Source organism: Protopterus annectens, chromosome 5.part0 (assembly GCF_019279795.1).
Source record: "Protopterus annectens isolate FY-2018-M chromosome 5.part0, PAN1.0, whole genome shotgun sequence".
Lineage (NCBI taxonomy): Eukaryota > Metazoa > Chordata > Ceratodontiformes > Protopteridae > Protopterus > Protopterus annectens.
Window position 1 is genome coordinate 1,557,694 of NC_056735.1, and position 24,251 is coordinate 1,581,944.

General features: G+C 39.8%; 1 protein-coding gene across 1 annotated transcript in view; it reads right to left on the bottom strand.

Annotated features, from left to right (window-relative positions):
• HERC2 (HECT and RLD domain containing E3 ubiquitin protein ligase 2) overlaps positions 1-24,251 on the bottom strand; it is a gene marked incomplete in the record, with an annotated part of 3,551,743 nt that overhangs the window by 639,134 nt on the left and 2,888,358 nt on the right. The window contains 2 exon segments of the mRNA XM_044072055.1: positions 15,184-15,375; positions 21,985-22,128. Coding sequence (XP_043927990.1) covers positions 15,184-15,375; positions 21,985-22,128 — 336 coding nt within the window.

Here is a 24,251-nt window from a genome sequence, read left to right on the forward strand (position 1 = left end):
TACATCTCCCAGCACTCTGCATCACAGTTAAATGCTCTGGACTGTTAGCAGCAGTGCTAACATGTGTGCGCACAGCAGGATGAAGTATATTACTATAGATTTCTCCTCATCACAAAGTGCTTCTTTTTTTTTCAGGTGGGGCAGTATGTGCAAGAAAGCTGAAATACTTCCCAGAAAAAAAAACACCAAAGTGTTTGTATGTATGCAATTACTGTGACTTTTTCACAACTGAATGAGGTGTACCTTGTCAATAGATTGCCTGTATTAAAATTATTTTCTGGCATTTCATGAAAGAAAAGAAAACTCATATGCTGGCTTTAATGATTGCTATAACATCACTATACTTTCACATCATACTTACTGCAGCTTTTCTTCACTACAATTAAAACAGGGTGCAAATGTTTAATAAAATATGCATACAGCCATTTTCCTAAGGATAGTAAATCAGTTTTAAAGCATCATCATAAGATGTTATAACTATACATTATTTTCTATAAGTCCGGTATTTATTTGTGCTTAAAAATATTACTTTTTAAACACCAGAAGTACTCGGATAAAATACAGTTATTAAAAAAACTCTGAATCAGACCCAGATATTAAAAATACAACTCTTTAAAGGGCTTAATATTCTAAAAATGATTACAGTCTCAACAGTTTTTCTTTCCCATTTAACTCTTCTTAACCCTGTGTTCTCCTCTGAGACTTTAGGCCTACATCTGTAATTTCTATTTTTTTAACTAATTTCCATTTGAGTTTGTTTTCAAGGAAATTCCATTTTTACACCTTTAAGAAAGCAATTTCATGCAGCCAAACTGTATTGCAACCTATATAAACTGATAGAACTTGATGTAAAATTACTTCATTAGAAACATAAAAGAACTATAAAATTGTACTTACAAAAACTGTATAATAACTTTAATTACATTTTGCAGCTACATATATCTAACAATTCATTATATTTGAAGTATATAACTTAAAATTTACCTGTACTGTTTGACTCTGAGCTCAGGTCTTGACTGAAAGGGTCTTTGGATCAGTCCACCTACCCAGTTGCCAAATTGAAAATAAATAAAATGCAGCTTCTCTGCTACTCTTGCACATGAAAGTATACCCTAAGTATACTTCATAACAAAATATACAAACATGCTCCCTAGAAAATGCAAACCATTTCAGAGATGTATCCATATATTGCTAAGGACAGTTACTAGAGTATGCTGAAGGAGAACCACCTGAAAATAGTGTAGGTCACCTGTTAAGGAAGTTTTATTTTAACTAAGCTAGAGAAACTTCTAAAGACTTAAAATGTATTTACTAAGCACATCGTCTGGGTCAGCAGCTCAAATAGGTATTCCTGGCCACTACCTAACCAAATAAAACTATATTTATCCGTAAATACAAGTAGCACCTAGAAAATAACACACTCATGTAATCCAGCTGCTGAAAAAGGATATAATAATCGAGTATACTCTGATGAACCCTGGCTAAGTACGTTTTATAATGCCAGAACAAAACAATAACAATGTCTCACAGAAATATAACACAATTACAGTAAAACTCCTCAAGACCTTATCACACATCACCTCACAGTTAACCCTTAGCAGAGATATTCATCCAAACCCTGGCCACACCACTAACCCATTCCAACAAACACCCCAGTATGGCAGGCATAGTTCACTAAACCTCTTTCGGAAAGGCTCTGCCCTCCTACTATAAATTTGAACATTAGAAGTATCATTAACAAAACCCAACAACTTCACACTACTCTCACACACTACTCTCCTGACATTGCTGTGATTACTGAAACCTAGTTAAAATCAGAAATTAATGATAATGAAATTCTACCTCCAGGTTATAGTATGTATAGGGTAGACAGAAAGGGCAAAAAAGGAGGGGGAATAGCCATTCTATTTAAAAGTAACCTTAATCTAGGGATCCTATAACAAAATACTTCTGGAAGGTAATCTTTACAAAACTTAAGATCAACTTCAAAAAATACTTAAACATAGTTGGAATCAATATACCTCCAAGTAACATTTCCACCTTAGAACACATCCTCTATTGGTCTTCAAACTCTCTTCCCCGGGAAGCAATTATTATGGGGGACTTCAACATAGACTGGAATACTTGTAACGCACAAAACGCTTCAAATCACATAAACCTCCACGGCTTCACCCAAATCATACAATCCCCTCACTAGAATTGATAAATCAAATAGGCAATCCATCACTGATTGGATATTAACAAAGAGACATTCTCTGTCTTTACATTCTGGTTGTCTTCCCAATAGTCTGATCATCTTCCAACTTTTCTACTTAAGCAGCAAATAAATCCAGAGAAAATTCACCAGCTATCATGAAATTAGGAACAAAAAATCTTTATCGTTCAAAATTTCATATCCACCCTTAAACTCTCTAATTGGGTACCAATGAAACATCTCCCACTAGGGGAAGCTATAGAAGACATCAACTTAACTTTCCTGAACATTCTGAGTAGACTTGCTTCCCCCATAAACAATAAGAATAAAAGCCAACTATGCCCCGTGGTTAGCCAAAGTCGTCAGATCACTATTAAAAGAGACCGATAAAAGCTTGGAATCTGTAGCAAAAAGCAAAGCACAAGTGACTAAACCGGCATATCAAGAACTTAGAAATAAAGCTAAAAAGCAAATCAAACAGGACAAAATTAATCACTACCAAGACATTCAAACTAAGCATCAAAACGACCCTCAGAAATGTTGGTCTGCTATTAATAAAGAAGTCTTACAACCTAGAAACACCAGTACCTCCACCCCTTTTTTAATAAGCTCAATGATTTGGGGGTAACTACTGGGTCTAATAATGATACCAAATCCATTGTCTCACAGTTGAATGACTTTGACCAGAAATTGTTTAAGTGTCGCAAATTGCAATTAGAGGTATCATATTTGCAAGAATGCATATCTAAAAATATAACTCCCAATGGTTTACATCAATGGCGATACTCTGTTGGCCTCTTAACAATTTAGCGTCTTACCTTGAGTTAATTGCACTTTTTGACAAACAAGGTCTTGAGTTTCTTTCTGCTCTTATTAAACATTATCTGGTTCAAACTGACACACTTACAGCTGAATTGGAGATTTTAGAGCATACTATTACTGCAGACATTGATTTGGACAGATATAGGTTTGAGTATGCAAGGATTTTCTCAAGTATTGAGGCCAGTCTTGCTAAAGCCATTGAGGTAAAAAAGAAAAAGATTTCAAGGTTCTTGAATGACTACACGAAAGGTTTTGCATATTCACCACCCCCTACAATACCTAATTTTAACATTAATGGAGAGGTTGTATCTAACCAACGTCCACCCAATGACGCAGACAATGCGAACAGTCCTGAAAACCTTGACAATGGCGGTCAAACATCTTCGGTTCATCATAGCGAACGCATTAGAAACAACCAACAGCATAATTCTTTTCGGCAACAAGAGCAAGCCAGGAGTAGTAATAATAATGTGAAAATGAATACAAATAACCAACAGGGTTTTCGGGGCAACCACGGAAATCAACAGAACTCGAAACAACAGAAGGCAAGGACAACAGAGAAGACGTCAGAATAGGAGAAAGAGATGAGACAAGGCGCGCTTCAAATCTTAGTAAGTGCTGAAGGAGATGTTAAAATATTCAGTTTTAGTTCCCTTTACATTGACAATAATATGGTTAATGTGTTTGCCAAGGGCCTGTCATTTGTCCCAGATAAAAGAGCGGACTTGGTCAGGACTATTTTAGATTTGAAAATGTTTGTGTGCAAACTTAATTTAACCTGTTTAATTGGAACTAATTCTACACTTACCAACAGTTTGAGTGTGTCAAGTTTAATTAATCCACCATTACAAGAACCTTTGGCCATTTTTGAAAAAGTTTGCGAAATGGACATTACAGCCTTGTTATCAAAGAGTGTTAACAACATAAGCATGCAAAGGAACATCACTGCTGATGAACTTGCTTTTATTAATCTCCTTAATGTTTGTGATGTTCGAGTCATGAAGCCCGATAAGGGCGGAGGACTTGTCTTTATGGAGCAATATGAATATGTGGATAGGATGCAAGCATATTTAGATAGTGATGCGTATGAACATGTAAGCTTAAATAAAATTAATGGGGCTTATAAAAATGTCAATCACATGTTTAATGATTTATTTCTTGAAGGGAGCATTGATATGGATACATTTCAATATTTTACCATGTCAGCACCCATGACACCTATTCTATTTGGGGCCCCGAAGTTGCATAAAAGACTTAAGGAATCCCCCATTTAGACCAATAGTGGATGGGAGGGGCTCTATTACCTATGCAAGCCAGAAGTACGTAGATCATAAACTAAAACCTTTTGTTAAATCTGAACCACAGATATGCCATGATTCGTGGAGTTTCCTTGACAGTATTAACAATTTAGAGTATGATGATAATTTTGTCTTTTTCACAGTTGATATTAAGGATTTCTACACTGTCATTCCGCACAACTTAGGAATGGAGTGGGTTAGAGATTTTTTACACATGAAAAAGATGGATGACAAAGAAATTTATGTTACTGAAACTCTTTTGGAGATAGTGTTGACTAACAACTTCATAAGTTTTAATGGGCAATTATTTTTACAAAAAACTGGCATAGCAATGGGCTCACCTTGTGGCAATAGTTTTGCCAACTGCGTAATGACCTATTGGGAAAGAGTGTTGTTGTTTAATAACCCAATGTTTAAGAAACATGTTGTCTGGAACACAAGGCACCAGGACGACATGTGCTTCATTTGGAAGGGGGATGTTGAGTTCATTCAGCCCTAACAACATTTTTGGAATTCACTTTCCAAGTAGGCCTTGATACAATTAATTTTTTGGATGTCCAGTTATGTAAAGATAGCCCTAACTGTAGGTATAGAACTACTATTTTTCGAAAACCAAGTTATTCAAATGCCTTCCTGCATTTTACAAGTAGCCACTCACACCATCAGAAGAAGGCGGTAGTAAAATGGCAGGCAGTTAGGGCAGCCAGAGGTTTTGAGCTATGATGATTTCCTAACGGAATGCGATTTGGTTAAAACCATGTTCCTTAAAAGAGGTTATCCTTTAGGATTCCTTGAACATATTTTTGAGGAAGTGAATAGCAAAAGGTTAGTAGGCCATTTTTCCCCATAGTGTATAAAGGATATGAGACAGAGGCAACATCATTTGATGACCTACTGTCACCAAGAAGAATGGACCCTAGATTGGATGCGAATATTACATTTTTGACAACATATTCTTTATATTCTAAACTTATTAGGGACATCCTTACCAAAAATTGGGCCTTCATTTTGGAAGATAATGGGCTCAACAAAACTTTAGGACAGTCACTGCAGCTAATTTTTAGAAGGGGCCCTAATTTGAAATGTCTGGTTGAGAAAAGTAAAAAAAAACATTAAGGGCCGTCTCGGAATGTCCAAGTGTGGTAGATGTCCCCAATGTAAATATATTAGAATAACTAACAATATAAAGATTAGGGAAAGGTTATATATAATTGATGGGAAGTTCAACTGTGACACTCAGGGGGTGGTCTACATTGCTTTATGTAAAGATTTTGATGCATACTATATTGGCAAAACTGAGAGGAAGATTAAACAAAGTTTATGAGCATCAATATAGCATTCACAAAAAATAACCACTAATGCCCTAGCTAAGCACATTCTGGGGCATCCTAATCATAGATTCTCTTTTGTGGTGTTACAATAAGTTGAACATAATGTAAGAGGAGGCCTATGGGACCTTAAGCTTGAGGAGTGCAAATTGTGGTGGCAAATTTGCACATCAGCCAACATCCCACCAGGATTAAACGAATCTATATAAATCAAATGCTTGCTTAAAATAAAAGCACGTACCAGGTAGTCATTAGTAAGTAACCTTTGTTTTTTTTGGGTATTTGTACATATACACACATATGATGCAACACTTATTTATACCTTACATATGGCAATAAAGGTTTCTATTTATATATAAAAAGTTAAGAAATTGATAGAAATAACAAACCCAGTAGTTTTTATATTTTTACATTTAGTAGGGGCTTAGGTCTCATTTATTTGCCCTATTTATTTATTTGTATTGGATTTGATCCTTTTAGATAGAATAGTTTTATACTTACTTCCTTTTTATGCATATTTAATATTTTATCATGGATTTACAGATAAATGATATTTCTTTTAGTAATATTATTTATGTATATTTAACTAAACCAATTTTATTTATGTTTTATGGTCCCACGACTTGTTTTACAATGAACAGCTTAAGGTAGTGAGTGTATATTGTTAATGAACTTATAATACAAGTGGCAAATACCAATTAGGGATGGGGCCTAATTAATTTATTGGTGCTTTCAACACTATATAAAGTGTTTTCTGTTGTCTTAGGTTTTGTCTGAAGAAGTTGGAGCATTTTAATAAATAGTGTTTTTGTGTTCCTGGAGCCTGCTCGTTTTTTCTTTTACCAAGTTCTTTTTGTTTGGGAAGTTTTCTTAGTAGTAGTTACTCTAATTGTTGTTAATAAAAGGCTCTAACCACCAGCAAGTAAAATAATCCTTACTTTTTAAAGTGCTTCTAAATTGGAAAATGAGTTAACTAGGTTAAAAAAAATCTGGATAGCTGATAATTTTTCCTTTAGTGCATGCCATGGTCCAGCTGATTAATTTGAACATTACTGGTACCTGTAACACCTTCCCTCCCCCTCCCCCCTCCCCAACATCCAGTGAGAGTTTACTTTAACTCCTGGATAAACAAATGCCAGTCTGAAAAGTTCCTTCAAGCTGTCCAGACCACTATGTGTATGCTTCACTAGCAGGTAACTTTTAATAACTATTCTAGCTCTGTAATTATAAAATACTGGATTTTTAAGTCATTTAAGGGAAAACAATCCGTGTTTACTTTAGATATTGAAATAGGAGTAAGCTAATAAAGTACTGTAGACATAGTTGCACTGTTTGATTGTCTACTGGCATTTTGTAATGGTTGCATTAAGGGGCTAAGTGTAGTAGATTTTAAGCTACATAGATATTTTTCCTCTAAAACGATACTGATTTTTAAACTACTCGTAAAAAAAAAGATTCAGACATCCAATTACTATGGTCATAGTCACACTATTGTTTACTGGTGTTCTGAAATGTTAGCATTGTGGAATGTATTATAGTAAGAGTTAAAGCTGCATAGACCTTTTTGTTCTAAAAAAACAACAGTTATTCCAAACTGCTTTGAAAGTAAAAAGATACTGCATTCAATTACTGAGGACTTAGTCGTGCCAGTGATATGCAATGTTTGCACTGTGGTAGTTACTTTACAAAGATTTTAAGCTGCACCTTTTGCTTATTTACAGGAATCTGAATATATAATATTGGCAAGAACTGAATAATGTATGCTGTATAATGGAAATAACCTTTTTCCAGGTATCTCTCTAATGCTGTTATTGCTTTCAACACTTTTATTTCAGTCACTTCTAAATCACTTAAGCTACCCTGAAACGCATTAATCCATGTAATCCAGCTGCTGAAAAATTATAGAGTAACTGAGTATACTCTAGTAAACCCTGGCTAAGCAGTAATTGCTCTGTAACTTTTGTTAATAAAAGGCTGTATTCACCAGCAAATTAAATAATCCTTTACTTTTTAAATAAAGTGCTTCTGAAATGGAAAATAAGTCAACTGGGTTAAAACAAACCTAGAGAGATCATAATTTTTCTTTTAGTGCATGCCACAGTCTGGCTCTACCCACTCTGTTTGCCCTCACTGCACTCGGGCTCACTCCGTTCCCCTACCCTACCTCCATTTCCCACCCACCTCTGCTATGCTTAAATGTATTTTAAATTAGCCACACCTTCACAAACCCTATTACCCAACAAACAAACTAAATTACATCAATTTTATATAGTACTTGTCTCTGCCAATAACAAAGCAATACTTCTAACTACCACAACTCTTACAATATAGCAATACAATTACAAAAAATCATTACTATCACTAACATTCAAATAAATCAACATGATACCCATCCATGTTACTGCAATAACAGTCCTAACAGCAGCAGCAAATCTCACTGCATAACACATTATTCTCAATGGGTCAGCAACCTCATATAATACTCCATTTCCCTAGCCACCACAAATAAAACCTTTAAATATTAAAATGTCACCCTCGATATACAAAATTACTTATATTGATCAGATTATCTAAATTATAATGCCAGAACAAAACAATAACATTGTCTTACTGAAAAATAACACAATTATAGTAAAACTCCTCAAGACCTTATCACACATCACCTCACAGTTAACCCTTAGCAGAGGTATTCATCCAAACCCTGGCCACACCACCAACCCATTCCAACAATAACTCCCCAGTATGGCAGCCATAGTTCACTAAACCTCTTTCAGAAAGGCTCTGCCCTCCTATTATAAATTTGAACATTAGAAGTATCATTAACAAAACCCAATAACTTCACACTACTCTCACACACTACTCTCCTGACATTGCTGTGATTACTGAAACCTAGTTAAAATCAGAAATTAATGATAATGAAATTCTACCTCCAGGTTATAGTATGTATAGGGTAGACAGAAAGGGCAAAAAATGAGGTGGAATAGCCATTCTATTTAAAAGTAACCTTAATCTAGGGATCCAACAACAAAATACTTCTGACTTCCATAATGCAAGGTAATCTTTACAAAACTTAAGATCAACTTCAAAAAATACATAAACATAGTTGGAATCTATATACCTCCAAGTAACATCTCCACCCTAGAACACATCCTCTATTGGTCTTCAAACTCTCTTCCCCAGGAAGCAATTATTATGGGGACTTCAACATAGGTTGGTACTAGGCTATCTGCCCAAAGGCATTTATAAGCCTAGCCAGAATGTGTTGGCTTTCGCCTCCCCCTTAGATTAGTTCCCTGTGCCTCCATCCAGTAGAGCCATTGAAGTGAACCCTGGGGTAAACTTTCTGTTTCCCATCCACCCGTCAAGGTTTCTCTTGAAGAGGGTTAGCGAAGAGCTCTGCCTAATATAGATTGGAATCTTGTTCCAGAGCATGAGAAGTCTCTGGGACAGAAATCTATCCCTCTAGCACGTCCTATTTATTGTTGTGGTGAGGTTTAGATCCCTAGAGCGTGTGGCTCGAGGGGATATGGTTTTCTTTAGGCGGAGAATGTCCATCAATTCTGGTTTGGACATGGCCTTGTATGTCAGGCAGAGATCACCTTTGAATAGGCGGTATGCAACCGAGTACAGCTGGAGTTTCTTCAGTCGAGCTGCATAGGGCATCTGCTTGAGGCCAGTGATCCTCTTGGTGAGGAACATCTGTGGTCTTTCCAGTTGTTGCAGGTGTCTTGTAAGGTACATCCCAAATGGGGCATTGTACTCAATGATGGGTCTAATGAGTGATGCGTAGAGGGGCCCAATGACCTCTTTTGATCTGGATGCAAACTCTTTTGTGATTAGGTGGGCCACCATAGAAGGATTTTCTAACCACTTGGGCAATGTGATTATCAAAAGTTACTATCTACTTGGGTCCCCAGATCCCTTATTACGTCTTCCGTATTTAGGGGGCTACCACCTATGTGGTAGTTTGTGGGTACTTTGTTTTTTTCCAAAGGGGATGACTATGCACTTTTTGGCATTTAGCTTGAGGCCATGGTTTTGACACCATGTATCTATCTCAGTGAGACCCTTTTGGAGGATGTCTGTGCCAGCCAGAAAGTGAATTATAGCCCCTAGTTTGCAGTCGTCTGTGAACTTGGTCAGCCACAGTCCTCCTGTGCTTGCCTGTACCTCTGAGAAGTATATGCCGAACAGGAGGGATCCTAGGACTGAGCCCTGGGGAAAGCCACTTGTAACCGCCTTAGAGTCAGACCTAGCTCCTGCAATTCTTACCACGTGGGTTCTGTCCGTGAGCCAGTTGGCAACCCATCTCGTGACGTAGGGGTTTATGTTCAGGCTGGTGAGCTTGTCTATAACACCTGAGTGGGGAACAGTGCCGAAGGGCTTTGCGAGGTCCAGGTAGGCTGTGTGGACCACCTTTCCCTCATCTATAGCCTTGGTAACTGTCTCAAAGAAGTCCACCAGGTTTACGAGGCATGATCTGCCCTTAACAAAGCCAAACTGGGTAGGGTCCAGTGTTTGGAGGTTTCCAATGTCTCTGTTAATGAGATCCATGATCATGTGCTCCATAGCTTTGCAGACCAAGCTAGTCAGGCTTATAGGGCGAGAGTTCCCGGGGTCTGTTGTGGCTCCACCTTTGTGGAGCGGAATAACTGTTGCTGCGTGCCACTCTGTGGGCACTTAGCCTGTAGAGAGGCTGAGTGTAAACAGTGTGTTTAGGTGAGGGGTTAGTTCATCTTTGAGCTCGTGTAGGACGCAGCCTAGGGCACCGTCCGGTCCCACTGATGCTGTGTTTTTGGCTTTGGAGAGGGCTGTTTTAACCTGAGTGTCTGTGATTTCAGGGGCACTACATTCTTCTGGTATAGATATGGGCCCTTTTGGGGGTGAGAGAGGGTTAAAGTTTGCACTGAACCCGTCTACCAGGATGTTGGCTATATCGGTCAGTTCAGTGTATTTTGTGCCATTCTGCACCAACTCCAAGCAGATCTGAGAACTGCCACTTAGATTCTTGACATAGCTAGACTGGAATACTTGTAACTCACAAAACGCTTCAAATCACATAAACCTCCATGGCTTCACCCAAATCAAACAATCCCCCACTAGAACTGATAAATCAAATAGGCAATCCATCATTAATTGGATATTAACAGAGACATTCTCAGTCTTTACATTCTGGTTGTCTTCCCAATAGTCTGATCATCTTCCAACTTTTCTACTTAGGCAACAAATAAATCCAGAGAAAATTCACCAGCTATCATGAAATTAGGAACAAAAAATCTTTATTGTTCAAAATTTAATATCCACCCTTAAACTCTCTAATTGGGTACCAATGAAACATCTCCCACTAGGGAAAGCTATAGAATACTTCAGCTTAACTTTCCTGAACATTCTGAGTAGACTTGCTTCCCCCATGAACAATAAGAACAAAAGTCAACTATGCTCCATGGTTAGCCAAAGTCAGATCACTATTAAGAGAGACTGATAAAAGCTTGGAATCTGTGGCAAAAAGCAAAGCACAAGTGACTAAACAGGCATATCAAGAACTTAGAAATAAAGCTAAAAAGCAAATCAAACAGGACAAGATTAATCACCACCAAGACATTCAAACTAAGCATCAAATCGGCCCTCAGAAATTTTGGTCTGCTATTAATAAAGTCGTCTTACAACCTGGAAACACCAGTACCTCCACCCCTATAGCCACTGACAACTCAGGCTCTATACCTATGCAGTTTAATAAGTATTTCGCAGAGCAGCCCTCACATATAACTGTTCTACCACCTTCACAGAAATTTCCACAGCAAGCCCAGATAGCAGTACCTTTGGCTTCCAACCTGCACAGACAGACACTATAACCCTAGCAGTTGATAACCTACCAGATGAATATCTCAGTTTGGCTGTTGATGCCATCTCCTACCCAGTATCTATCTTAATAAAACAATCCATCTCTGAACAAAAGGTACCAGCAATCAGGAAAAGTTCACACATTATTCTGCTACACAAAGGGGGAAATCATTAGAACTGTACAATTACAGGCCAATAGCTCTACTGTCACCCCTGCCTAAAGTACTAGAAAGATGCACCCACTTACAAATTATGCAGCATCTCCTTGATGACCTGCTATCCAAAAACCAACATGGATTTTGGCCCTTCTACAGCACTACTTCCACCCTGATTTTCGCAAATGTCATTAATCAACATAGGAACAACAGTAAAATAGTATCCTCCATCTTTCTACATCTATCAAAAGCATTCGATGCAGTCTCTCATAACAAACTTATACAAGTACTCTTAGAACTAAACCTTAGTCAATCCACAATTACTTGGTTCAAAAACTACTTAACTGGGCACCAGCAAGCTGGAAAATGGCAACAAAGCATATCTCTCCTCTACTGCTCGCTGCTCTAGGTGTACAAGGTTCAATTCTAGGTCTCCCCTTTTCACACTTTCTCTAACAATTTACACACTGCTACCCTGCAAACCTCCTTAGTCCAACATTAATATGACAGCATCATCACTCCAACAGTTACAACTAATGCAGCAGTCCTTCTCTGCAGTTGAAAAATGGTTTTCTAAAGCTCAACTTATTCTAAACTGCAACAAGACCAAACTCATGATATTCCAAACTGCTAAAGCTATAGATCCCGCTCTCTGTTTAAGATCACATCTACAAGCAATACCACTCTCTCTCATCTCCCAGCACTATGAAATTTGACCTACACATAGCCCAGAGTAGACAGCCAAGAAAGTAAATAAATAACTTGGTACGCTTTACATAAATAAACAATACCTAACCAATAGCACAAAGGTTACCATTGCAAGAACACTATCTCCATATTCCTATATGCCTCACCCATTCTGAAAAACCTAAAAAAATATAAGACCTAACAAAATTAGATACCTGCTATAATAAGATCACAAAGTTTGCAACAGACTCCAACTTTAGAAAGTACAGTTGTGTACACTTACCATAAATGTAGATGTCCGAGTATATTCACTGTTGCAGTCATCACATTTGGGTTATCTGCTTTGAAACATGAAGAACATCACACCATTACTTTGCACTCAAACAACTCAGCTGGCTAGAACTACCTAAGCTCTTAACTTACAACAAACTTATTTTGGCCCATACACTTCTAAATCAATCTACAAAAAATGCTCTGTAAAACCTTCTACTCACCTACACTAGTAACTCTTCTTTGGATTCGAATAATAAATCCTTCTTAAAAGTTACCAAATCCAGCAATGCCACTGGAGATTGCCTCTATTCGGGTCTATATTACAAGATTGAATGCTTAGGTGATCAAACACCTAAACATCGAACTTGTAATATCGAAAGGAAAAAACAACGAACGGACGATTTAACGCAGGAAAGATTTCCCTTGGCTGTTCGCCGGATTTTGCAGTTTTGTCTACTGTAGAGTGATCTTGGAGTTGGTATATTTACTTAGGGGGAGTGTGGGGGGCACAGCCCCCCCACGTCAGGGGGTATGGAGGCGAAGCCCCCCACTTAGAGTGTAAAGTTACTTTTTTTCCCCGTGGCCGACCGATGTGTTTTCCTGTGCTATTCGACGTTTTTGGGTTAGATATTAAAAGTTCGATGTTTAGGTGTTCGATCACCTAACCATTTGATCTTGTAATACAGACGCCTCTATTCTACATGCATAGCCAAAATCTGGAACTCATTGCTGACAGATATATACAGATCTTGTAATATAGACACCTCTATTCTACATGCACAGCAAAAATGTGGAGGTCATTGCTGACAGATATACGGACAACCACAAATGCTATGCAGTTTTAAAAAAAACCTCAAACACCATTTAATGAATACAAAGCTATGCTTATGCACCAGCCCTGGATAACTTTAACGAGTGCCTTCTTGCAACCCTTCCCGCTTCTTTCTAACTCTCTATTCTCTCTTCCCTAGTCTTCTTATCTTCTCCACATCATCCTTTCCTTCACAATAATTAGTCTGACACAATCTCTGCCCCCAAAACTTCCAGCAACTTTTCTCAATTAGTAATTGATCTCTTCTCTTTATTATCATCTTTCCTTGATAATATAGTATTATTTACTTGCGTTGTTTCTCCATAGTTATGCTCATACATAAAGCTTTTGGTAGACAGACATATCAGTACCTTCTATTATTAGAAAGGTGTATAAACCTTAGTCTATATGTAAAATTGATGTACTAAGAACTCTGTATGAATGTATTACACCATATTTATTACTTCTCTGTTGTAATGTTTTGATATTTTGTACAATTGTCCTGTTGTAAATGTGGAGCCTTTCTCCTCGGGCCTCCGTTGAAAAAGGAACTATATCCAGTCACACTTTCCCAGTAAACAAATGTGAAAATAAATAAACTGGTTCCTTGCTTTGAGAAGAGGAAGCAGGCAAAACGTAATCTTTATCCCTTGCTTGCTATTTGCTTTATATTTTGAGTCATTGGCAAAGCAAACAAGTGACTCAAACTCAAGGATATAACTGGCATGAAAAAAGAATGTAACTGGTATGATTATCAAGAAAAGTTAGCTTTACTCACAGATATTATTTCATATCTGTACAGTCTAGAAAAGGACATTACAGCGTTGTGGAATATTAAGACCGTTTCAAGCCCTTTCAGGACGTAAAATAAAGGAAGACAAAACAAAGGCAATAGCTCTAAACTAAGCACCCATACATGAACTGGTTCATAAATGGACTATCTATGGGGACATAAGATGATTTTCTCCTCTCACCTAATAACCATTTTTTCCAAATCGCACTTTATATTTTAACTGATGTGAGTTTATTGCACTACTCCCATGAGAAACAAAGCTACTTCTGTTCTTTTATCATTTTACAATACGCCAACTTTGTTATTCTCAGTGGCAGCACAAACACAGCTTTTAAAGCCATGAGAATTCTTATAACACTGGTGGTGGCTGCCATATCTGTTGCAGAATAACAATCAATCAAAAGAATGTTCAAAGATGTGTAACACCTTTTACCACTTTGTCAGTTTTGGAAAGTGATCAGTGTCTCCATCTATCACAATATTACTATTGTTCTTTAATTACAAACAGCTGTTATGTATGTGTGTGGCCTGGATCATAGTTTAATCAAGTCCTTAGCCCAGTACACTTACCCAGTTAATAAATGAATGAATGCAGGAGTGAGTGAAAAAAATAAATAAATAACACACATACAGGTGGGGAGAGTTTCAAGACAGACGAGATGAAACAGTATCTCACAAAAACGGTTGTTTAAGGCAGTCTCTACAGTTTACGTTATTAGAGGGCTTGAGGCTACGTGGTATAAAACAAGGAAGGGATGAAGTAAAGGGACTGATAGCTATACAGGGGCATAACGTAAAAGGGGGAATTCTCCTAATTCGTCTTCCCTTTTACAATTACAACAGTACTATCTCCAGGTTTTAAATGAACTAGTGTAACATATCAGAGGTTTTCTTCCATCAGCAACGCTGCACATACATGCCCTTATTTACAGAACAGAAATGCTCCTGAATTCCTTCTGCATGATGTGACAAACTACTGACCTGTGGGTAGGCAGTGCCCATGCCAGACAGCACAGCTGAGAGGACATCCTTTCCTTTTTCTCCAGCACGGTTTGACACAGCCAGCTTCAGTACATCTACCATCACTCTGGTATCATCTGGCACTAATAAACTTGTGAACTCATCAAGATACTGAGGCTCTGGGCCTGATGACTTGCTCTGGCTTTCCACATCCTGTTAAGAAACAGAAAAGCAAATTCTTTATTATTTTGGTCCACTGCAATCGCCATACATCATCTTCCCTTTTACAGCCACTATAACTACTTCCAGTTTTAAGCCTGCAAAACTGGACTCTACAGAGTTCAACAATATCAGTCTTGTGTGTTAATCTTAATTTGCCTTGCACACATCAATTCTGTAACATGCGAATCGAGTGCTCTGATATTCTTTGAATGTTTCTTAATATAGAAACCTCTCTAATAGTCCATTCCAAACTCTGGTAACTAAAGATGTGTACTTATCCATATGAGTCACTGTGCACTTTCAGAAGGACCCCTTTTCTAAACCTTGGAAAATACAGTGTGTACACTTACCATAAATGTAGATATCCGAGTGTATTCACTGTTGCAGTCATCACACTTGAGTTATCTGCCTGCAGGTAGCCCTCAGTCGGCCCGAATACCATTGTCTTGGGATTTCTGCATCGGATGCTGTCGCCTCTTCAATGACGTCAGGTCGTCAGGGGTATAAAACATGCAGCAGATGCCGTTACATCAGTTTTTCTTGCCTCAGATGTCAGAAGCCCCCAAAATAAGAAGCAATTACATGGTGTGTAACACCTCCAGTAATAAGTAAATACCAGAGCCATAAGATATGGCCACAAAAAGGATAAGAAGAAAGCATAGAAGAGTCAGGGGGTTGAAGGGAGGGTAACCAGGACTGCAACAGTGAATACATTCGAACATCTACATTTATGGTAACTGTACACAACTGTACTATGTTCTTAGTGTTTCACTGTTGCAGACATTACACTTGGGTTGATTCCCAAAGCTGAGGAAGGGTGGAGGCAGTCAAGTAATAGTAGGGCTGGCTAGCAGGCCTTGTAAGACTGCTGTGGCAAATCCAGCTCTGGATTTAGAAAATACTGGTAAGTGCTTGGTGAAGGTGTTTACAGAACATCAGGTTGCAGCTTCCAGGATGTTCCTGGTAGGGACTCCCCTGAGAAATGCTGTAGAGGTTGAGGTAGCCCTAGGAGAATGAGTTCTGTTCCCCTGTGGGGTAGGTTTTCCATGGTGTTTGTAGCAGAAATGGATGCAGTGTGCTATCCATTTGGAAATGGTTTGCGTAGAAATGGCCTTGCCCTCTGCCCCTGTAGCAAAGCTGACTAGCAGCTGGTCAGATTTTCTGAAAGGGTTAGTCTTGTCAAGGTAGAACCTGAGATGTCTGTGCACATCCAAGGGGTGCAGGATCCTTTCCCCTTTATTCCGTGGATTAGGGAAAAAGGTTGGTAAATGGATGGATTGGTTTAAAGCCACACTGGAAACCACCTTGGGCATAAAAGATGGGTTAGTCCTGAGGGAAACCCTGTCAGCATGGGAAATACTGAAGGGGTCCACAGCCATTAGTGCCTGTAACTCAGACACTCTTCTTGATGAAGTGATGGCTAGAAGTACGGCTGTTTTCCCAAGAGAGGAATTTTAACTGTGCTGTAGCAGCAGACTCAAAAGGGGGAAGCGTGAGCTTCTCTAGTACAAAGTTAAGGTCCCAGGCAGGGGTGGGCGCTCTCTACAGGAGTCTTAAATTGTTTGCTCCTCTCAGGAACTGTCTGGCCAGAGGATGAGAAAAGAGAGGTGGCTCAGTATTATAATGAGCTGAGATGACTGAGGCATGAATCTTAATAGTAGAAAAGGATAGGCCTTTGTGGAGCAGCTCTGCTAGGTAATCTAGGATTTGAGGTAATGTGGGCACGGCTGTGTCCTTTTCTTGAGACTGGTTCCAAGAACAATATCTTTTCCATTTTTCTGAATAGGATTTCCTAGTACTAGGCCTTCTGGCCTCAAGGATGATGCCCAGCACCCGCTTGCTGAGGGTTGCTAGTGGAGTATTCAGGGAATAAGCCAGGCTGCAAGGTTCAGGGTTTGCAGCTGAGGAAGCAAAATCTGTCCCTCCTGCTGGGACAGCACAGGGGGGGGGTTCTGGTGTAGATGCCAGGGTGGCACTGCTGAGTGGGTACCAGTGCTGGCAGGGCCAGTCCGGTGCAATAAGGACCATCCTTGGTTTGCCCTGTTTGATCTTGAGTAGTACTTTTGAGAGGAGGGGCAGAGGGGGGAAAAGGCATAAATTGAGAGGTTTTCCCATGTAAAGGATAGGGCATCCACTTTCCATGCTTGGCTGTTGGGATTTCTGGTGCAAAATTTGCTCAATTGATGGTTTTGAGGGGAAGCAAAGAGGTCCACCTCTGGTGCCCCCCACCTGTGGGTTAGACGTTTGAATGAGCTGGGTTCCAGCTTCCACTCGTGTGGGTCCAGTAGATTTCTGCTCAAGTCTGCCAGTGAATTTTGTTTGCCTGGCAGGAATTGAGCTTGCAGGTGCACTTGGTTGCTCAAGGCTGTGTTCCACAAGGCCATGGCTAACCTGCAGAGTGGGTAGGAATGAGTTCCCCCCTGCTTGTTTACGTACCACCTAATTGTAGTGATGTCTGTCTTTATCAAGAGTTGTCCTGGAAGGATAAGGTATTTGAAGGCTGTCAGAGCATTCTGTACAGCTAACATTTCTTTTTGATTGATGTTGTTGTGTCCTTCGGCTTATCCCAGCCAGGGGTCGCCACAGCAGAACTCCGGTCTGCTAATGTTTGGTAGTGGATTTTTACGTGCCGAGTTACCAGCCCTGACGCACAACCTTCAATGAAGACACGCCCATTCACGCATGCCTCCACAAAGAAGACGCTCTAGCTGAGAATCGAACGAGAAAACGTCTTGCTGTGAGGAGGCAACACTACCGCAGCACCACTACCGCGGGTACTTCTTTTTAATTGATATGTAGGTGAATTTGTCCTGGGCTCCATTTGCCTTGAATGCATTTGCCAGCCATGTGAGCCCCCCATGCACAGCCTGATGTGTCTGTTTGTCAGGGTTTGGGTGGTGAGGGGATGAGTGAAAGGGAGTCCCTTGTTGTGGTTGCAAGCCTCTGCCCACCAAAGGAAATCTGCCCTTAGACAAGGAATGATAGGAATAATTGTTTCCAGGTCCTGAGAATGTTGGCACCAGAGACTTTTTAAGTACCACTGAAGTTTCCTCATATGCAGTCTTGCATATGGAATTAGTGGAATGCATGAGGCCATGAACCCTAGGGCTTGCAGAATTTTTCTTGCAGACAGCTGGGTTCTGGTGGCCATTAGTTTGAAGTAGTTTGTCAAATAAACCTGCTTTTCTGGAGTAAGGAATGCCATCTGGGAAGTTGTGTTCAAGCCTGCTCCCAGGAATACAATCTTTTGGCTGGGCACCAGATATGATTTAATTTCAATGATAGTGTACCCCAGAGAAGTTAGAAGTCTCTTTACCAATGCCAGGTGCTGAAGTAGCAAATCTTGACTGTCTGCCTGAATCAGGCAATCGTCCAAGTATGGATACATTTACATATTTCTCTGCCTGCAGTATGAAATGGCTGGAGACAGGTACTTTGTGAATACAGCCAAAGGGAAGTGCAGAGAACTGATAGTGCACACAGCCTGCCCTGAAACGTAGATATTTCCTGCAAGATTCCCTTATGGGCATGTGCAGATAAGCTTCTTTTAGGTCTAGGGTGACTAGCCAGGAGTCACTGGCTTGCACAGGAAGCAGCTGTTGTAGTATAAGCATTTTTAATTTTGGGACCACCAGGAAGGTGTTGAGAATGGACAGGTCCAAGATAGGGTGCCAAGAGCCCTCTTTTCTGGCCACCAGGGACAGTCTGAAGTAGAAACCCTCTCTACTTTGCTCTATTGGAACAGGTTGAATAGCCCTGATACTGAGAAGAGAAAGTACTTGCTTTTGAGCCTCTGCCCACTGGTTTGGAAGAAGGTCTGACAACCCGCTTGGGGTTGGCAGTGAGTGGAAGTAGAATCTGTATTCCTGGGATACAATGTTTAGGACCCATTGGTCCTGGGTAATGGACATCCAGTTTTTTGCATGCAGAGCGAGTTTTCCTCCTAGGGGTGCAAGTACTTGGGCATGGCTGGGAAGGATGATGGACAAGTCAATATGAATTTTTTCCATAAGAGGGTGGCTTACCACTCCCTGTTTTTGAGGGGGGAGCACTCCATTGTTTAGATCTCTGCATACCCTGAGACTGTAGCCTTGGTTGTCTGTTGCCCCTGGGTTTGGGCTGAGAAGACCTGGCAGGGAGTGAAAAGGACCAGTTTTTAGAAGGCCAATGCCTACTGAATCTAGGTGGCTGTACCTGTAAGAAATCTTTAACAGTTTTCATAGATTTAGCTTTTTCCTCCATCTTTTTAAGAACCACTTCTGATTTTGTGACAAACAAACGTTCCTGATTTAATGGAGCATCTTGTAATTTTGTTTTAACATGGTCTCGCAAGGTTTGTTCCTTCAGCCGAGCATGCCTTCTCAGTACAGACCCAGTGATAGCAACCCTACAAGATGCTTCTAAGGCATCAAAACCACACTGCAAGGTATGTTTACTGACTTGGTTTGCAGAATGCAGTAACTCTTGTAAATCTTTATTTTCTGCAAAATCTGGAATAAACATTTTTTGTTTAATTAGTTCCATAAAATGCTGCTGGTACTTCAACATGTGAAACTGGCAATTTAAAGCCCTGATGGCAAGAGTTGAAGAGGTATATACCTTCTTGCCCCATCTGTCTAAAGCCCTTGAATCCCTGTCTGAAGGGGTAGGATTTTTGGCTGTAGTAGCCTTAACACCTTTAGGTCCCTGGGAAATGGTCTCTGGATCTGCAGTGGGATTCTTATAGAGAAATTTGTGAAAGTCAGGTACCCTGTAGTACCTGTCAGGCTTTCTAGGAGCTGGCGGTAAAGTATCAGGAGTAAGACTGGATTCCATAAAAACATCATCTACAATATCCAGGACAGGGGGTATAGCTACAGACCTGTGCTAAGGCAAGTCTAAAAATTCTCTGAGTCCCTTCTTGAGCTGTGGGTAGTCCTGGCATTCCCAGTGGAAATGCTCTCTTAAGGTATGCAAGGTTTCACCAAAAGAAAAGTCCTCTGGAGGGGAAGCAGAGGGAATGGAATCCTCTGCATCTGAATCCTCATAGGTAGATAAGGGTATGTCCTGGTAATCAGAGGGATCAGAGTCATCAGACTCATGGTTTGTTGAATCGGAACGGAAATCAATTATTTGCCTTTTAGAGGGGGAAGGCTGGCTTCCCCTAATAAGAGTTATAAGGTCTTCAGCCATTCTAAGCATTTGTTTCTGTGGCATGGGAGCTTGAGCATGCGCTTTAGTCATCGGTTTTCTAGGAGTAGTGCGAACTCTGGGCCTGAGAAACTCGGTTGTTTTAGTCTGAAATGAAGTAGTCTGTTTAATACGAACATCGGAAGGCCGGAATGCACCCTCAGGCTACGTACTCATCCAAGGTAGAGACATCTGCAGGTTCCATAATTGAAGAAGCATCTAATGGCATACTGGACTCCAAATGGGTCTCAGCAGAGGCCTGCAAATCTGTAGAAGCGGGTATCAGGGGCTGTGAAGGCACCTCATTGAGTACCGGCAGACTGGCTTAACGGAAGCGCTGTCGGCAGTTTTGGACCTATGCCGTCTGTCTCTGTCTTAATCCTTACTTTTTTTGGAAGATTGGCAGTCGGATGGCTTACCAAAGCCATTTTGGAATACGGAGAACGAGAGCAAAAGAATTTAGCAACAAAGATAGCATGACGACGAATAGTTCGGGTGTTAAACAAGGCACAAAACCAACAGCGAAGAACTTCATGGTCTGGGCCTAAACAGGTGATGCAGTAAAAATGAAAATCTCTGTGAGGAATTTGCTTTCCACAGGCAAGACAATTGTTAACTTTTTCTGACATCGGTTAGAGCAAGAAAAAATCCCCAATGGGGTACTTAGCTTTAGAAGACTTCAGGTTTGAAACTCAAAAAACGAAAATTTCAGGTAGCAGCTGACCAGCACTTGCGAACTGCTTCTGCTTAGGGCTCCCGAGCGGCAAGAAAAGCTGACATAATGGCATCGGCTGCATGTTTTATACCCTTGACGTCATGGAAGAAGCGACAGCATCCGACGCAGAAATCCCATGACTCTGGTATTCGGGCCTTCTGATGGCTAATTGCGGGCAGATAACCCAAGTATGATGACTGCAACAGTGAAACACAAAGAATATCTAGGGCTTCCTACTTGCAACTCAATATCGAAGGAAAGAACCTGCTTTCAGCAACAATTTTATGTTCATAAAGGAGTAATAAATGACAAAAAAGTATCAGACAAAGCGATGCAAAAGTCAAAACCATCAAGCAAGCAAGCAAGCAATGACTCCGAAAGCACTAAAATGGCAGCACACGAAGGCTGTTGCATAAAATTACTTAAAAAATAAGGTGCTGCAAACAAATACCCGCACATACAATGCCCAAGCATAGGTCATTCATGACGACTGTCAATCTGGACAGTTAACTAAATGGAAGGCCAAGCAAAAGCTGCCAAAAGGCTGGGGGAATACAAAGTTGTACAGAAGCATAAAACCTGAGGAGGACTAAAAATAAAAATTAAACTGAATAAATAAAAACAAATTAGAGACAACTTATGTCCAGTGTCATGTATACAAACTAACTTCTTGTCATCTGAAAGCAGTATTTTACTTCTCTTCATTCCATTTATACCTCTTTGGTTTTGGTCATTGTTTCAGCTATAATGCTAGCAGCTCCAGGGTCATCAGTTACAGGAATGAAAGGTCGAGAAGATGCAGAACAGGCAGATGGTGTCACTGCAGAAGATGGTGTTATGGCGTCTTCTGAAGAAACAGCCTATTCAAAAGAAAATAATATTTTTTAATTACAACTCAGTTTATTTCTATAGCATACAGAACTTGCTCAGTCTTGCTGCTGGATCCAGCTTCCCATCATGTGCCGCTGTGATACAGCCTGCATATTTCATGCGAGTCTGATCAGCCATAATCATATCCATTTTCAAAATACGTTTCTTTCTAAAAGGCACTTGCCAAGGCTCACAGATGAAAAAAGTGCATGCAGAAAAGGACAGGCTTTAAGTGGATATTCCCATTATTACTGTATCAGAAGTCAAACAATATACAAACACATTATCTGTGCTTACGCCATCACGCCAACTGACAGGCAAGTTATTCATTTGTTATACAGTGATTTGCGTTAACACTATGCTATCACATATACATGTGTACAGTAGTGACACCTGAGCTCCTCCATTTACAGGAACAGAGTAGGCAGTTTAAAGATGTATACCTCAAGTTGACTTTTTTAACCATGTAAAATATATACATACACTCATATATATATATATATATATATATACATACACACACACATATATACATAAACATATATATATATATATATATACACACACATATATATATATATATATATATATATATACACACACACACACACATACATACACATTCATATACAACTACATACATGCGCACACACACACACACACACACACACACACACACACACACACACAGTAGATATAAAAAGTTTACACACCCCTGTGTTTGATACATATAAAAAATGAGACCACAATAAATGATTTCAAAACTTTTCCCACCTTTAATGTGACCTATAACCTGTACAATTCAATTGAAAAACAAACAAATCTGTTGGGGGAAAAATATAAAAAACATACAATACACTGGTTGTATAAGTGTGCACACCTTTAAACTAATACTTTGTTGAAGCATCTTTTGATTTAATTACAGCATTCAGTCTTCTTGGGTACACACCTGCCATTAATTAGAGAGACTCTGATTAACCCCAAATAAAGTTCAGCTGTCCTAGTAGGATTTTCCTAACATTTACTCAGTTGCCTGCTACAGCAAAAGCCATGGTTCGCAGAGAGCTTACAAAGCATCAAAGGGATCTCATTGTTGAAACGTATCAGTCAGGAGATGGGTATAAAAAGATTTCCACAGCACTGGGTATACCATGGAACACAGCGAAGACAGTCATCAAAAAGTGGAGAAAATATGGGACAACAGTGATGTTGCAAAGAACTGGATATCCCTCCAAAATTGATGAAAAGACGGAACAAAAACTGTTCAGGGAGGCTGCCAAGAGACCTACAGCAACACTGAAGGAGTTGCAGGAATTTCTGGCAAGTACTGGTTGTATACTACAAGTGACAACAATCTCCCGTATTCTCCATGTGTCTTGACTATGGAGTAGGGTTGCAAGAGAGAAGCCTTTTCTTACACTGAAAAACATCCAGGCCCAGCTAAAATTTGCAAAACAATACATCAAGTCTCCCAAAAGGATATGGTAAAATGTGTTATGGTCTGATGAGACCAAGGCTGAACTTTCTGGCCGCAATTCCAAAAGGTACGTTTGGTGCAAAAATAACACTTTGCATCACCACAAGAACACCATCCCCACGGTGAAGCATGGTGGTGGCAGTATCATGCTTTGGGATTGCTTTTCTTCAGCTGGAACTGGGGCTTTAGTCAAGGTGGAGGGAATTATGAACAGTTCCAAATACCATTCACTTTTGGCCCATAACCTTCAGGTGTCTGTTAGAAAGCTGAAGATAAAGAGGAATTTCACCTTTCAACATGACAATGACCCCAAGCATACATCCAAATCAACAAAAGAATGGCTTCATCAGAAGAAAATTAGAGCCTTGGAATAGGCCAGCGAGAGCCCAGCCCTAAATTCAATAGAAAATCTGTGGAGTGACCTGAAGAGGGCTGTGCACAAGAGATGCCCTCACAATCTGACAGATTTGGAGTGCTTTTGCAAGGAATACTGGGCAAATATTGCCAAGTCAAGATATGCCATGCTGATAGAGTCTTACGCAACAAGACTGAATGCTGTAATTAAATCAAAAGGTGCTTCAACAAAGTATTAGTTTAAGAGTATGCACACACAACAAAGTATTAGTTTAAGGGTGC